General features: G+C 49.8%; 2 protein-coding genes across 2 annotated transcripts; both read right to left on the minus strand.

Moving 5' to 3' along the window:
• Window positions 1–2277: 2277 nt before the first annotated feature.
• Window positions 2278–3297, minus strand: LOC308495131 (melanoma-associated antigen B4-like; the record flags this gene model as incomplete). Its single annotated transcript, XM_081043059.1, has 1 exon — window positions 2278–3297. The coding sequence occupies one exon, from the start codon at window positions 3295–3297 to the stop codon at window positions 2278–2280; it is 1020 nt and encodes a 339-aa protein (XP_080899185.1).
• Window positions 3298–12768: 9471 nt separating this feature from the next.
• Window positions 12769–13788, minus strand: LOC308495133 (melanoma-associated antigen B4-like; the record flags this gene model as incomplete). Its single annotated transcript, XM_081043062.1, has 1 exon — window positions 12769–13788. The coding sequence occupies one exon, from the start codon at window positions 13786–13788 to the stop codon at window positions 12769–12771; it is 1020 nt and encodes a 339-aa protein (XP_080899188.1).
• Window positions 13789–16922: the final 3134 nt, after the last annotated feature.

The following is a 16922-nucleotide window of genomic DNA, read 5'->3' on the forward strand; positions in this document are numbered from 1 at the left end:
TCCATTCTCTGCTGAAAAGCCAGCCTGTACACGGAGGATCTCATTCCCTTGAGACCCTGCACGCAGATTCTAAGGGGGAATTGAGCTTGTCAGCGCCTAGTTGAGCCTCCCAGGCATAACAGCGGAGGAGGGGTTAGGTGTAGCCCTGTCCAGTGTGGATTGAGTGGTCCCCACGATGGTTCTCCACTCTGACTATTCAACTTTCCCGCCTGGGACTCCACTCTCTGCGGATCTGAGGCAATAGCGTTCTGGCGAAATGCTCACCTCCCAGGGTCCTGAACTGAAAGTCAGTGTTAGCCACGAGCAACCAGGACTGTTCTGAACCTCACAGGGCTGACAACTGGGAAGGGACTTCATTGGGTCCTATTGTTCTGGCTGGGTCACTCCGTCTATCTCATTCCTGTTTCTCACGTCCATTTCTGTGAGAACCTGACACTCCTTCCTCTACTGACCTGAGAACTGTGCCTTTAGATCAAGGCCTTTATGCCCCTAGGAAGTCTGAAGAATGAGGGAGGGTTTGCTCAGCCATGCAGATTTGTCTGGTTCCCCGTGTGTCTGAGAGCGGATGGGACCTGTGTCCCTCAGAACCCCTATATTCTGGGGTGTTGGTCTCCACAGGCCCCTTACGTGGGGCCCTCACCTTGCTTGCTATGTCTTGGATGAAAGGCTTCCTGGCAAATTCCACGTCTCTGCAAAGTCTTGAACAGTTACTGCTCTGCAAACATTGGAGACAATGTGACCCTCTCCAGGAGTAATGTGAGGTAGGGACACTGTAGCACGTGGACGGGGACGCAGGACAGCTTATGTTCTGTCTGGGAAAAACATACATTGATCTATTTCTTGTCTTTATCAGTCAGATGAAGGTTCTCATGTAATTTCTGTTCTGGCACAGTTACTTTCCACAAATTAGAGATTGTCCCGGATGATTTTCAGAGCTCCTGACCTTTTCAGGTTATCTAACATTGCAAATGTAGGTGATCATAATGTCACAGAATATTGGCTCTCTGTTCCTACCTCTCAATCATTGTGGCATTCTTACTGTCCTGGCTATGTTTTCAATCCAGTAGTTAGGACACAAGGCCGTTCTTTTCACCACTCGATGTTTTGAGGTAATGAGAGGAAACCTGAAATAAGAGGCACAGGTTGTGTCTCAGGGTGTGAGGAGAACAGTGTGGGCTCACCGTGGGTCAGACTAGCTGTCTAATTCTTCCAGGCTTGCCATTTCCTAGAGCCCCTTGAATGCTTGCACATTACCAGACTCTAACTCTATGAGATTCAGGCTCTCCACTTTACAGAGAGTCTGATAAACCCTGTCTTGTAGGACTGCTGGAATACGTGTAATGCACGGAAAGCATGGCAACATGCCTGTCTTCTATGGAGACATTAGGGAATGGCAGTTATTACTGATTATCTTGACCTCACGTTACCATCCATCCAGCTGGAATTTTTTTTTTTTTTTAATATCTAAGAGAAGTCAGAAAATATGCAGTGATTTAGAAAAATGGAAAACCCCTTAAGTGGCCAAAATTCTGTTTATCGATGAAAACTAAGTAATATGTTGTGTGCAACCCCCCTTACTGCCCTTTTGCCTTTTGCCTCATGAAGTAGTGTATCTCGCCCTGTTTTCTAACGATAGGTTCTCTAGAATCTATAATTACATGGGCACGCGCTGGGTCTGCTTTGACTAAACATCCCCAGTGCAAGCACGAAGTCTTCCAAAGCGATGATGCTCAATTAACGATTGTGTGAAATAAAAGGCACGACCAACGAGAGGTAAATTCACTGTGATTTATATTGTCAAACATGCTTGGAAAACATAAGCAAATCCAGGTACATATCTTTTAAACTTACATAAGGACTAAATGAGTAAGGCTAACCAAGGACTGACCAACTTTTACTTGATGTATCTCTGTATGTCTTTTTATCTTCTTTTCCCTACTATTTTGGTGTAGAATTCTTCACATTTCCAAGGACACTCCTAGCCAAAAGACATGTTATCTTGTTTTGGATCACAAAGTAATTTAAGGAATTTCAAATTGTATTTCAAAACACCAAAGTCTGACTCCTAAACCTGACAAACAGCAATGAACGTATGATCCACGTCATTTCACAAACTTACATTCTGAATCTAAATGAACTCTTTGTTGAAAAGACCACCACACGAAAATGCAAAAACTAGGTTAGACAACAAGATATTTGTGCATATTAGGAACACTGCTTAACAGGCCTCACAAACCAGACGGTGAAGTATCCACCTCAGACCTCAATCAGGGGAGTTTAGCGGCTGGATGTGGCCCTGGGGACCCCACTGGACTTGGAGGTAGTGCCAGCCATGGTGGCAGCAGTGGCCCGGGCTCTCTGTTCCTCATCTCTCAAAGCCTCTGCATAAAGACATGGAAAGTCACTGGGGGTGCTACCATTGATCTTGGACAAAAACTCCAGCACTTTCATCTTGGTGATCTCAGCATGGGCTCTGGAACCCCAGAGGAATTCAAAGGATGGAGGATCACTGTTGGGTACCTGCCGGCACTCCAGGTACTTTTCCTTCACCAAATCTTCGATGAGCTTCCTGGGCTCCCCGAAGATGATGTGCCTCTTTCCGTCATAGATTCCCCACATATTCAGGATTTCCCAGATGTCCTCCTCAGAGGCGCAGTTGTGATGCAAAAAGATCACACCCAGGAGAGGCATCAGAATCCCTCTTAGAGGAAATTGCCAGGCCCTGCTCAGACTCCCACCGCCGTTATCATCTGTGTTGCAGACCAGGGTATAGGAGTGACTGTTGGGCTTGACTTCCTTCATTTCTAAGCCAAAGATCAGATCCAATCTCACAGAGGCTTTCCCGAGGATCTCAGGGAATTGCTCCCTGTACCTTTTGTGGATAATCTTCAGCATATCTGCCTTTCTCATGGGCTCATTCATTTTATACTTATACAGCAAGAACTGCACCAACATACCCGCTTTCCTATCTAGAAGATCTTGGCGAGAGCTCTCAGTGGAAGTAGAGGCCCGGGAGGAATTCTTACTTTTCGGAACACGGCTCCTGCCACATCCATCAGACCTTTTGCAGGAAACACCTGCAGCAGCACTGGTGGTGTCTGGGACATTCGGAGGCGCCGGGACCGTACCACCCACAGCGGAGGTGGAGGGACCATCCCAACAAGCAAGAGAGGAGGATGAAACGGCCTCTTCTTTCACTGCAGGAGATGCCTGCGCATCCTTAAGACCTTGGGTCTGAGCTCTGCTTTGGCGGCGTTTCTCACGAGCTCGGAGCTTACTATTGTGACCACGAGGCATGACGGCTGTGATCTCGGAGACAGACAGGAGAGTGGGTCAGTGGACAGGTGATTTCGTACCTGGTGGATGGGGAATGAGATGATATGAGCACGAGCAACAGGTCAATTTCACCGTGGCTGCAGTGAAGGCAGCCTCTGAAAGTTTCCCTGAGGGCACTGATGGAGAACCCACTAGGACTCTGTTCTCCTGGTCAGTCTGTCCCGAAAGAACCCATAGAAAAGCCATGACACCCTAAGAGTGAGTCAGTCTTCCCCTGCCTCCTAGCAGCTCCGCCCTGGGTTTACTCAAAAGTCAGCAGGTGCTGGCAGGGGGATCCCTGTGTTCTGCCATGTGGAGTCCTTCTAGTTCCCATTCAAAATTATCATGTCAACTGTGGCCAAAGTCTGGGCACCGGCCCTTCTGGTACTCTGACATTGACACCTCAAAGCTCCCTTAGACCCCGGAGAAGGAACTGAAGGTGGGCCTCAATCACCTTCCTGCAGGGGACACTTAGTGCTGAGAGCGGAGTGGGGTCCTTTCTGACCCCACTTTGGGTTCATTTGGGTCCGCAGCCGTCAGTCAACCTCCTCACACTGGCTCCTTGTAAGGCTTGGCAGCACTCGCCTTTTGCTGACTCTAGCCTACACCTCAGACTCAGGATCCCACCTCCCTTAGTCCCGATAAAACCAGTGAGGGGGATGCTCAACCTGACAGCCGTTCCCCGAGATTTCTTGCGCTGATATCAAAGGGTTAGGATGGATGCATTCATGTCCCCTCTTTTCAGAGTTGGTTGGTCCCTTGCATCCTCCCTCGGGTTCCTCAATGTGTGTCCTGCTAGAGAATTCCTCATAGGAAGAGGCAGCCTCCCTGAGCCAAAGTGTGAGAGAGTGAAGTTGACCTTATCTGAACAAACGTGGTCCCCGGGGCGTGGAGCTATTGCAAGCAGGTGGAGTCCCGAGGTAGGTGGTCCCACATAGGATCTCAACTCGAGATCTAAATTTGACTCATGATGGGTTCTAAGATTTCTCCCTCTACTGACCGGGGTCCACTCCCCTCTGAGCACTACCCTCCACTCTCTGTGACACTTCTGTGAGGACTGAAGGGCACTCCTGTCAGACATGTATCCTTCAGGCCGGCCAGCCCTGACAATAGGGAGAATCGTTTGTGGCCCCACTGATACGGTGTGTGACATCCCCCCAGTCTTCAACCCGGCAAAACACGAAATTCTGCTGCTGCTGACCTAAGGCTGCCGCCATTGACCTGGTCTCTCACCTCCCTGCATCTCCTGGGAAGAAGTGAGTGCAACTCGTCACGTCAACATGCCTCAGTCTCCCAGGTGTGCAAGCAGAACTGGCGCTTTACGTGGCACCCTCCTATCTCCTATCTGCGTAGGAGGGGTCCCCATCCCCACTCAGTGTCACGGCCCTGAATCCTATCAGGGAGTGGGTTCCTTTGGCTAACCTGGACTCACTCCATTAGACCAAGGCCCTTGCCTCCCTGATACCACCTCCAGATAAATGAGGGCCACCTCAACCTGCCAACTCTTCCGGGGACTTCCACTGCTCAGCTGGGGAGCTGGCACGTGTAGCCCTCACCTCCTAAGTTCCCGCCAGAGGGGAAATTAGTTGCTTTTTAAGCCTATAGTGTGCCTGGTAAATCCTAGAGCTGAGCTCAGCGGCGCCGCACTAGGTGTCCCCCTTTAATGTGTAGACGTTTGCTCATAAAACCTCCCGGTCCCCATCTTGACTGCAGTTTAGACTGAAAGTCCTCTCTCTGTAGAAGGGGGGCTCCTCCCGAAGAGGAAGCCCTTCTCCCTCACACATTCCAGGCCGACATCTGGGCGGGGGCCTCTGAGCGCCTTGGGCAGGGGAGGGATGGGGGGGCCCCCTCCTTCGTTATGCGAGGGACATGGTTTCTTATGTTCCCACTCGGGCCCTCATCTGGATCGTGTTGGGACGGACACGTCCTGCGTGTGTAGAAGGGGGGCTCCTCCCGAAGAGGAAGCCCTTCGCCCTCACACATTCCAGGCCGAATGTAGGCCGACATCTTGGCTGGGGCCTCTGAGCGCCGTCCGCAGGGGAGGCTTATGGGGCCCACCTTACTAATGGGATTCCCGTGGTCTGTTAAATTCCCACTCAGGTCCCTCACCGTGACTCCAGAGCAGTCCCGCGAATCCTCCGTCAGTGGAACCAAGGCCGCGTGCAGCAGAACAAGGCCTTCGGCTCTGGCTCCGCCTCCGCTCAGGCTCGGGCTCGGGCTCCGGCTGGGGCTCGGGCTTCCGCTGCGCCTCGGGCTCCGAAGCGGAAGTCCACGAGTCACGTCGGCGTGGCTGCCCCGGATGTCCGGATGTCCGACGGCTGACAGCCAGGGCGGGGCTCCGTGGGACTCCATTGTTGTGGAGTGGGTCGTCCCTAGTCCTCGCTGAGGGTCCTCATTTGTGTGTCTTCACAGCCTGCGACCCTGCCTCTGGCGACCTGTGTCCTCCAGGCCCCCAGCAGAGCCCTCGTCCCCTGAGTCCAGTGGGCAAGTCAGGGCGCACTGCTCTGCTGTCTGCTCGGCCTCGCAGGCCTGCCAAGAGGGGTGGGACCCTGCGAGCCTCCGTCTTTTGGGGAGCCATCCTGTCGTGAGCACCCAGGGCCGTCACCTGGACTCCGGTTAAGGGCGAGACTCCACCCTTTGCACAACTGGGGATCCACCCTGTTAGATAGGGGTCCTGGCTCCCGGCGTGCACACAGGTGGAAGCTCTTCTGGGTGTCCCAGGGCGAAAACCAGCACAGGACTCCATTTCATCCTCCCTGCTTTGGAGGACCACAATTGTATTCTGTGTGGGTGCGTCCCTCATTCCTCATTCGGGGTCCTCACCTCCATCAGTGTCAGAGACTGGGACCCCTCCCTGTACTGACCTCGGGTCGTTCTCCTAGGGAACGAGACCCAAGCCCTTGAGAACCCTGAAGGGTAAGTGACGGGGCGCTCAGGCTGAGATCTTCACAAACCAGATCTCCCACTTCTTGGAAGTTTGGTCACTGACTAATACCTTCCGTCCCGGCGGCCGTCCCTTCTAAGTCACCATTATCTTTGTTTACTTTACCACCAGTGAAAATCCAGGCCCTGGCTACACTTCTCCAAATTACACACACCATGAGCCAAATGAGTGCCTTTTTTAATGGAGCCGTCTATGAGTCGCCAACGCAGGGTATACAGTGCCAGTCCAGTGCATTCTGGGCATCCCACTCCAAGGGAGTATCACCCTTATTGCTCAGAAACTCCCAGGTGATGATGAGCATACAACATCTAGTCCGTGTTCTGTGTTCACCTGCACTGGCGCAGGAGGACAAGGCACCTTCGTTCCCTACCTTAGGTGGAGATTTTCTGTGTTTTACGTAGAATCGTAAAGTGAGCGTTCCGGACAATGTTTCTTTGCAGGCTGTCTTTCATCTCTGAGGCCCTCCGTCTGAGTGGGGTTCTGGCCCCTGCTCACCACTCGGAGTGTCGTCTAGCCCACCCCGCAAGCTCCCTTAAAATCAACTCCCACTGAAGCATTTGCAGTTTTCTCAGACCCCAAACTACCTTGCCTCATGACATTTCCACTTAATTGCTTTCAACTCAAACCTCCTCCCCTCTTCACCCTTCCTTTGTACTTGTTCCTTATGTCGTAGTGTATATCGCAACAATTGTTTCACATGAGAGCAGCTACCAGAGTCTGAAATTCAATCGGCAGGGCCTATGTACTCCTTTGAGGTTTTCACAGGTTTTTTTCTTTTTTTGGAGTGTTTTGGTTTTTCTTGGAAACCATCCCCAGTAGTAGCATGAATCCTTCTAGAGTGCCTAGTTTAAATTAATGGTTGGGAAATAAACAATCCCCTGAGCATGAGGTGAAATTCATTAGGATTTCATTTTTCTTACGTTCCTTTAGTCTGAGCAAACCCAGGTATACCTTCGAATTTTACTAGAAGAAACACTGGAAGGAATTAGGCAAACCAAGAATTGGCCAATTTTTCCTCATATATAGTCCTTCTCTTTTTTGGGTTGCATTAATTAAATATTTATAAAGTGCCTGTTGTATCCTAGGCAGTCTGCTGAGACTACAACTCCAAAGGAGACAAAACACCTTCCCCTTTTCGTGAAAAAAGAAAACAAAACACTTTCATTGATGTATGATTGACACACACGGAGCTGCACATTTAACGTATACGACTTGGTGTGTTTGGACACAAGTGTGCACCCTTGGGCCATCAGGACACTCTGTGCCATAAACATATCTTTCCTTCAAAACTTTCTATTCTCTTATTATTTATTCATTTATGTATGTATATATGTATGTATGTATGTATATATGTATGTATGTATCTATTTATTAATATCCTCCTTCCTTCATTCACTGCAAAAATTTAAGCATCCAATATCATATTATTGACTATAGGTTCTGTGATACACAGTACCCTTCTAGGACTTATTTGCCTTATGCAGCTGAAACTTGTATCCTATGACCGCTACCTCCCCATTACACCTCCTCCCAGCTCCTGGCAACCACCATTCTATTCTGCTTCTATCTGTTTGAGTATTTTAGATTCGTCATATGAGTGGTATCACATATTTGTTTTTCTGTGTGTGGCTTATTTTCACTTACCATAATGTCTTCTAGGTTCCCCTGCGCTGTTGCAAATGGCAAGATTTTCTTCTTTCTGAGGCTGAACAATACTCCATGTGTGTAATACCATATTTTCTTTATCTGTTTATCCATCAGTGGACAGTGACTTTTTTACCGTTTCCTGCCTGTTGTGAATAATGGTGCACGGAACATGGTCATTGAGGTTTCTCTTCAAGATCCTGACTTCTGTTCATTGGACGGGTATGTAGAAGTGGGATAGGTGAATTGCATGCTCGTTCTATTTTAATTTTTTCGGGAACCTCCATATTGCTTCTCATGGTGGCTGCTGCATTTATAGTCCCACTAAGATGAAAGAGTTATCATTTCCAAATGGTTGCACTTAATCAGATTACTCTCTACTTGGGGAGAGAGAAAGACAGTTAACTCTGTTCTTTTTGTTGTGATGAGAATGCTTAACGAGAGAACCACTCTCCTAACAGATTTTCAAGTGCACACTACAGTATTGTTAAATATGGGCTCCGTGTTTTACATCACATCTTTGGAACTTATTCATCTTGCATAACTGAAACAACACCAGTTGAAGAGCAACTCCTAGTTTCCCCCTACCCCCAGGCCCTGGCCACCACCATTCTACTCTGTTTCTATGTGTCAGACTGTTCTCCATACCTCATATGAGTGGGATCCTGCAGTATTTTTCACTGTTTGACTGGCTTACTCACTTACAATAATGTCCCCCATGTTCATCCATGTAGTCCCATGTGACAGGATCTTTTATTTTTCAGGGTAAAGAATATTCCATTGTACGTATATATCACCTGTTCTAAAATCCATTTGTGTGTTGATGGATCTGTGGGTTTTTTTGTTTTTTACATAATTGGCTATTGTGAATCATGGTGCAATGAACATAGTTGTGTGCAGCTATCTTTTTGAGATATGATTTCGTATACAAACCGAAGTGGGATTGTTGAATCATGTGGTAGTTCCAGTTTAATAATGTTCGGAGGACTTTCCCAACTGTTTTCCTTGATGGGTTTACCAATTTACTTTCCCTGCAACAGTGTAGAACGTTTCTTTCTCTCATCAACCTCACTCACACTTGTTAAGGCTTGTCTGTATGATGGTAGCTATCCTAACAGGTATGAGGGGATATCTGATTGTGGTCCTGATTTCCATATCCTTGATGATTCGTGGTGCCGGTCACGTTTTCATATACCTCTTGTCCATTTGTATGTCATCTTGAGAAAAATATTCAGAGCATTTGCTCACGTTTTAGTGGAGTGAGTTTTTAAATGATTAATTGGCTAATGAAATATATGGGCTCCCTACATAATTTGATAGTAACCCTTTATCAGCTGTATGGTTTGCAGCTTTTTCCTCCCATTGCATAGATTGCTGTGTCATTTTGTTAATTGTTCCCATTGCTGGACAGAGTTATTTAGTTTACAGTCTTTCTTTTTCTCTTTTGTACTTCCTGTATTGTTTGTGGTGTCATATATGAAAAAAAAGAAACACATTTCCGAATGAAAGGTGAGCCAGTTGTTCGTCTTGTGTTTATTTTCTTGGAATTTTACGGTTTCAGGTTTCATTTTTAAGTGTTTAACCCATGTTTCACTAATTTTTGAGTAGGATGTATGATAAACCTGCACTTCAACTCTTTTGCATGTAGGTATTCAATTTTCCCAATACCATATGTTGCATTTACCAATACCATATATTGCTCAGGGACCAAATTCAAGTCCTAAATTTGACTTCAGGGCAGGCCTCTCATCTCTCCCTCCATTGACATGGGACCGCAACCCTCAGACCAAAACCCTCACCTCCCTGTTACTGCTCTGTGGGAACAAATGAGCCTCTCTGGCTGACATCTCTGCCTTTGTCCTACTGGCGCTAGCAGTGGGGAAGATTCTGTGTGGCCACGGATGACATGGGTCGCGTGTCTCCCCACTCTTTACTGTCCGCACTCTGACTCCTGGCACAACCTTTACACTGAGGCCCTCAATTCCCTGTGAAACCCTAGAAGGAGGTGAGGTTTGCCTCATCTGGCCTCAGCAGCCTCTGGTCTGCCAAGGCTAGCACTAGTGGACGGAATCTGTGCTGAAACCCACTCTTACGACGTGGGTGGGCCTTTCAGTAGTCAGAATCCTTACCTTGGTTCCTGGCGCAATCTGGAAAACTTCCTTCTGCTCACCTGTGTCTGTCCACTTTGATGATGTTCCTCCCGGCCTTGAGGTGTTGTGGGAGAAACTGAGTATGACTCATCGTGTCACCATGACTACGTGACACGGTCTCAGTTGTGACTACAGGGACGGGGCTGCATGTGGCCCACTTCTTTCTGGGAGGGATCCTCTTATCATTATGTAGTGTCACCATGTTGACTGCTGTTAGGAACCAGGTACCTTTCCTCTGCTGAATGGGGTATGATCCATCAGTGCAAGGAGTTTAAGTCCCTGAGACCAGCCCCTTTCAGGAATTGAGGCCGGAAGACCCTGCCTGTGACCTCTCAGGGACATCTGCAGAAGCGGGCATTAGATGGACATATGTCTTACGGAACAGTTGGTTGCCTCACTCCTCATACAGGATTGTTATCTTGACACGGTCATGCCTGGGCTTCCATTCTCTGCTGAAAAGCCAGCCTGTACACGGAGGATCTCATTCCCTTGAGACCCTGCACGCAGATTCTAAGGGGGAATTGAGCTTGTCAGCGCCTAGTTGAGCCTCCCAGGCATAACAGCGGAGGAGGGGTTAGGTGTAGCCCTGTCCAGTGTGGATTGAGTGGTCCCCACGATGGTTCTCCACTCTGACTATTCAACTTTCCCGCCTGGGACTCCACTCTCTGCGGATCTGAGGCAATAGCGTTCTGGCGAAATGCTCACCTCCCAGGGTCTTGAACTGAAAGTCAGTGTTAGCCACGAGCAACCAGGACTGTTCTGAACCTCACAGGGCTGACAACTGGGAAGGGACTTCATTGGGTCCTATTGTTCTGGCTGGGTCACTCCGTCTATCTCATTCCTGTTTCTCACGTCCATTTCTGTGAGAACCTGACACTCCTTCCTCTACTGACCTGAGAACTGTGCCTTTAGATCAAGGCCTTTATGCCCCTAGGAAGTCTGAAGAATGAGGGAGGGTTTGCTCAGCCATGCAGATTTGTCTGGTTCCCCGTGTGTCTGAGAGCGGATGGGACCTGTGTCCCTCAGAACCCCTATATTCTGGGGTGTTGGTCTCCACAGGCCCCTTACGTGGGGCCCTCACCTTGCTTGCTATGTCTTGGATGAAAGGCTTCCTGGCAAATTCCACGTCTCTGCAAAGTCTTGAACAGTTACTGCTCTGCAAACATTGGAGACAATGTGTCCCTCTCCAGGAGTAATGTGAGGTAGGGACACTGTAGCACGTGGACGGGGACGCAGGACAGCTTATGTTCTGTCTGGGAAAAACATACATTGATCTATTTCTTGTCTTTATCAGTCAGATGAAGGTTCTCATGTAATTTCTGTTCTGGCACAGTTACTTTCCACAAATTAGAGATTGTCCCGGATGATTTTCAGAGCTCCTGACCTTTTCAGGTTATCTAACATTGCAAATGTAGGTGATCATAATGTCACAGAATATTGGCTCTCTGTTCCTACCTCTCAATCATTGTGGCATTCTTACTGTCCTGGCTATGTTTTCAATCCAGTAGTTAGGACACAAGGCCGTTCTTTTCACCACTCGATGTTTTGAGGTAATGAGAGGAAACCTGAAATAAGAGGCACAGGTTGTGTCTCAGGGTGTGAGGAGAACAGTGTGGGCTCACCGTGGGTCAGACTAGCTGTCTAATTCTTCCAGGCTTGCCATTTCCTAGAGCCCCTTGAATGCTTGCACATTACCAGACTCTAACTCTATGAGATTCAGGCTCTCCACTTTACAGAGAGTCTGATAAACCCTGTCTTGTAGGACTGCTGGAATACGTGTAATGGACGGAAAGCATGGCACCATGCCTGTCTTCTATGGAGACATTAGGGAATGGCAGTTATTACTGATTATCTTGACCTCACGTTACCATCCATCCAGCTGGAATTTTTTTTTTTTAATATCTAAGAGAAGTCAGAAAATATGCAGTGATTTAGAAAAATGGAAAACCCCTTAAGTGGCCAAAATTCTGTTTATCGATGAAAACTAAGTAATATGTTGTGTGCAACCCCCCTTACTGCCCTTTTGCCTCTTGCCTCATGAAGTAGTGTATCTCGCCCTGTTTTCTAACGATAGGTTCTCTAGAATCTATAATTACATGGGCACGCGCTGGGTCTGCTTTGACTAAACATCCCCAGTGCAAGCATGAAGTCTTCCAAAGCGATGATGCTCAATTAACGATTGTGTGAAATAAAAGGCACGACCAACGAGAGGTAAATTCACTGTGATTTATATTGTCAAACATGCTTGGAAAACATAAGCAAATCCAGGTACATATCTTTTAAACTTACATAAGGACTAAATGAGTAAGGCTAACCAAGGACTGACCAACTTTTACTTGATGTATCTCTGTATGTCTTTTTATCTTCTTTTCCCTACTATTTTGGTGTAGAATTCTTCACATTTCCAAGGACACTCCTAGCCAAAAGACATGTTATCTTGTTTTGGATCACAAAGTAATTTAAGGAATTTCAAATTGTATTTCAAAACACCAAAGTCTGACTCCTAAACCTGACAAACAGCAATGAACGTATGATCCACGTCATTTCACAAACTTACATTCTGAATCTAAATGAACTCTTTGTTGAAAAGACCACCACACGAAAATGCAAAAACTAGGTTAGACAACAAGATATTTGTGCATATTAGGAACACTGCTTAACAGGCCTCACAAACCAGACGGTGAAGTATCCACCTCAGACCTCAATCAGGGGAGTTTAGCGGCTGGATGTGGCCCTGGGGACCCCACTGGACTTGGAGGTAGTGCCAGCCATGGTGGCAGCAGTGGCCCGGGCTCTCTGTTCCTCATCTCTCAAAGCCTCTGCATAAAGACATGGAAAGTCACTGGGGGTGCTACCATTGATCTTGGACAAAAACTCCAGCACTTTCATCTTGGTGATCTCAGCATGGGCTCTGGAACCCCAGAGGAATTCAAAGGATGGAGGATCACTGTTGGGCACCTGCCGGCACTCCAGGTACTTTTCCTTCACCAAATCTTCGATGAGCTTCCTGGGCTCCCCGAAGATGATGTGCCTCTTTCCGTCATAGATTCCCCACATATTCAGGATTTCCCAGATGTCCTCCTCAGAGGCGCAGTTGTGATGCAAAAAGATCACACCCAGGAGAGGCATCAGAATCCCTCTTAGAGGAAATTGCCAGGCCCTGCTCAGACTCCCACCGCCGTTATCATCTGTGTTGCAGACCAGGGTATAGGAGTGACTGTTGGGCTTGACTTCCTTCATTTCTAAGCCAAAGATCAGATCCAAGCTCACAGAGGCTTTCCCGAGGATCTCAGGGAATTGCTCCCTGTACCTTTTGTGGATAATCTTCAGCATATCTGCCTTTCTCATGGGCTCATTCATTTTATACTTATACAGCAAGAACTGCACCAACATACCCGCTTTCCTATCTAGAAGATCTTGGCGAGAGCTCTCAGTGGAAGTAGAGGCCCGGGAGGAATTCTTACTTTTCGGAACACGGCTCCTGCCACATCCATCAGACCTTTTGCAGGAAACACCTGCAGAAGCACTGGTGGTGTCTGGGACATTCGGAGGCGCCGGGACCGTGCCATCCACAGCGGAGGTGGAGGGACCATCCCAACAAGCAAGAGAGGAGGATGAAACGGCCTCTTCTTTCACTGCAGGAGATGCCTGCGCATCCTTAAGACCTTGGGTCTGAGCTCTGCTTTGGCGGCGTTTCTCACGAGCTCGGAGCTTACTATTGTGACCACGAGGCATGACGGCTGTGATCTCGGAGACAGACAGGAGAGTGGGTCAGTGGACAGGTGATTTCGTACCTGGTGGATGGGGAATGAGATGATATGAGCACGAGCAACAGGTCAATTTCACCGTGGCTGCAGTGAAGGCAGCCTCTGAAAGTTTCCCTGAGGGCACTGATGGAGAACCCACTAGGACACTGTTCTCCTGGTCATTCTGTCCCGAAAGAATCCATAGAAAAGCCATGACACCCTAAGAGTGAGTCAGTCTTCCCCTGCCTCCTAGCAGCTCCGCCCTGGGTTTACTCAAAAGTCAGCAGGTGCTGGCAGGGGGATCCCTGTGTTCTGCCATGTGGAGTCCTTCTAGTTCCCATTCAAAATTATCATGTCAACTGTGGCCAAAGTCTGGGCACCGGCCCTTCTGGTACTCTGACATTGACACCTCAAAGCTCCCTTAGACCCCGGAGAAGGAACTGAAGGTGGGCCTCAATCACCTTCCTGCAGGGGACACTTAGTGCTGAGAGCGGAGTGGGGTCCTTTCTGACCCCACTTTGGGTTCATTTGGGTCCGCAGCCGTCAGTCAACCTCCTCACACTGGCTCCTTGTAAGGCTTGGCAGCACTCGCCTTTTGCTGACTCTAGCCTACACCTCAGACTCAGGATCCCACCTCCCTTAGTCCCGATAAAACCAGTGAGGGGGATGCTCAACCTGACAGCCGTTCCCCGAGATTTCTTGCGCTGATATCAAAGGGTTAGGATGGATGCATTCATGTCCCCTCTTTTCAGAGTTGGTTGGTCCCTTGCGTCCTCCCTCGGGTTCCTCAATGTGTGTCCTGCTAGAGAATTCCTCATAGGAAGAGGCAGCCTCCCTGAGTCAAAGTGTGAGAGAGTGAAGTTGACCTTATCTGAACAAACGTGGTCCCCGGGGCGTGGAGCTATTGCAAGCAGGTGGAGTCCCGAGGTAGGTGGTCCCACATAGGATCTCAACTCGAGATCTAAATTTGACTCATGATGGGTTCTAAGATTTCTCCCTCTACTGACCGGGGTCCACTCCCCTCTGAGCAATACCCTCCACTCCCTGTGACACTTCTGTAAGGACTGAAGGGCACTCCTGTCAGACATGTATCCTTCAGGCCGGCCAGCCCTGACAATAGGGAGAATCGTTTGTGGCCCCACTGATACGGTGTGTGACATCCCCCCAGTCTTCAACCCGGCAAAACACGAAATTCTGCTGCTGCTGACCTAAGGCTGCCGCCATTGACCTGGTCTCTCACCTCCCTGCATCTCCTGGGAAGAAGTGAGTGCAACTCGTCACGTCAACATGCCTCAGTCTCCCAGGTGTGCAAGCAGAACTGGCGCTTTACGTGGCACCCTCCTATCTCCTATCTGCGTAGGAGGGGTCCCCATCCCCACTCAGTGTCACGGCCCTGAATCCTATCAGGGAGTGGGTTCCTTTGGCTAAACTGGACTCACTCCATTAGACCAAGGCCCTTGCCTCCCTGATACCACCTCCAGAAGAAATGAGGGCCACGTCAACCTGCCAACTCTTCCGGGGACTTCCACTGCTCAGCTGGGGAGCTGGCACGTGTAGCCCTCACCTCCTAAGTTCCCGCCAGAGGGGAAATTAGTTGCTTTTTAAGCCTATAGTGTGCCTGGTAAATCCTAGAGCTGAGCTCAGCAGCGCTGCACTAGGTGTCCCCCTTTCATGTGTAGACGTTTGCTCATAAAACCTCCCGGTCCCCATCTTGACTGCAGTTCAGACTGAAAGTCCTCTCTCTGTAGAAGGGGGGCTCCTCCCGAAGAGGAAGCCCTTCTCCCTCACACATTCCAGGCCGACATCTCGGCGGGGGCCTCTGAGCGCCGTGGGCAGGGGAGGGATGGGGGGGCCCCCTCCTTCGTTATGCGAGGGACGTGGTTTCTTATGTTCCCACTCGGGCCCTCATCTGGATCGTGTTGGGACGGACACGTCCTGCGTGTGTAGAAGGGGGGCTCCTCCCGAAGAGGAAGCCCTTCGCCCTCACACATTCCAGGCCGAATGTAGGCCGACATCTTGGCTGGGGCCTCTGAGCGCCGTCCGCAGGGGAGGCTTATGGGGCCCACCTTACTAATGGGATTCCCGTGGTCTGTTAAATTCCCACTCAGGTCCCTCACCGTGACTCCAGAGCAGTCCCACGAATCGTCCGTCAGTGGAACCAACGCCGCGCGCAGCAGAACAAGGCCCTCGGCTCTGGCTCCGCCTCGGCTCGGGCTCGGGCTCGGGCTTCCGCTGCGCCTCGGGCTCCGAAGCGGAAGTCCACGAGTCACGTCGGCGTGGCTGCCCCGGATGTCCGACGGCTGACAGCCAGGGCGGGGCTCCGTGGGACTCCATTGTTGTGGAGTGGGTCGTCCCTAGTCCTCGCTGAGGGTCCTCATTTGTGTGTCTTCACAGCCTGCGACCCTGCCTCTGGCGACCTGTGTCCTCCAGGCCCCCAGCAGAGCCCTCGTCCCCTGAGTCCAGTGGGCAAGTCAGGGCGCACTGCTCTGCTGTCTGCTCGGCCTCGCAGGCCTGCCAAGAGGGGTGGGACCCTGCGAGCCTCCGTCTTTTGGGGAGCCATCCTGTCGTGAGCACCCAGGGCCGTCACCTGGACTCCGGTTAAGGGCGAGACTCCACCCTTTGCACAACTGGGGATCCACCCTGTTAGATAGGGGTCCTGGCTCCCGGCGTGCACACAGGTGGAAGCTCTTCTGGGTGTCCCAGGGCGAAAACCAGCACAGGACTCCATTTCATCCTCCCTTGCTTTGGAGGACCACAATTGTATTCTGTGTGGGTGCGTCCCTCATTCCTCATTCGGGGTCCTCACCTCCATCAGTGTCAGAGACTGGGACCCCTCCCTGTACTGACCTCGGGTCGTTCTCCTAGGGAACGAGACCCAAGCCCTTGAGAACCCTGAAGGGTAAGTGACGGGGCGCTCAGGCTGAGATCTTCACAAACCAGATCTCCCACTTCTTGGAAGTTTGGTCACTGACTAATACCTTCCGTCCCGGCGGCCGTCCCTTCTAAGTCACCATTATCTTTGTTTACTTTACCACCAGTGAAAATCCAGGCCCTGGCTACACTTCTCCAAATTACACACACCATGAGCCAAATGAGTGCCTTTTTTAATGGAGCCGTCTATGA

Source organism: Rhinolophus hipposideros, assembly GCF_964194185.1.
Source record: "Rhinolophus hipposideros genome assembly, chromosome: X".
Lineage (NCBI taxonomy): Eukaryota > Metazoa > Chordata > Mammalia > Chiroptera > Rhinolophidae > Rhinolophus > Rhinolophus hipposideros.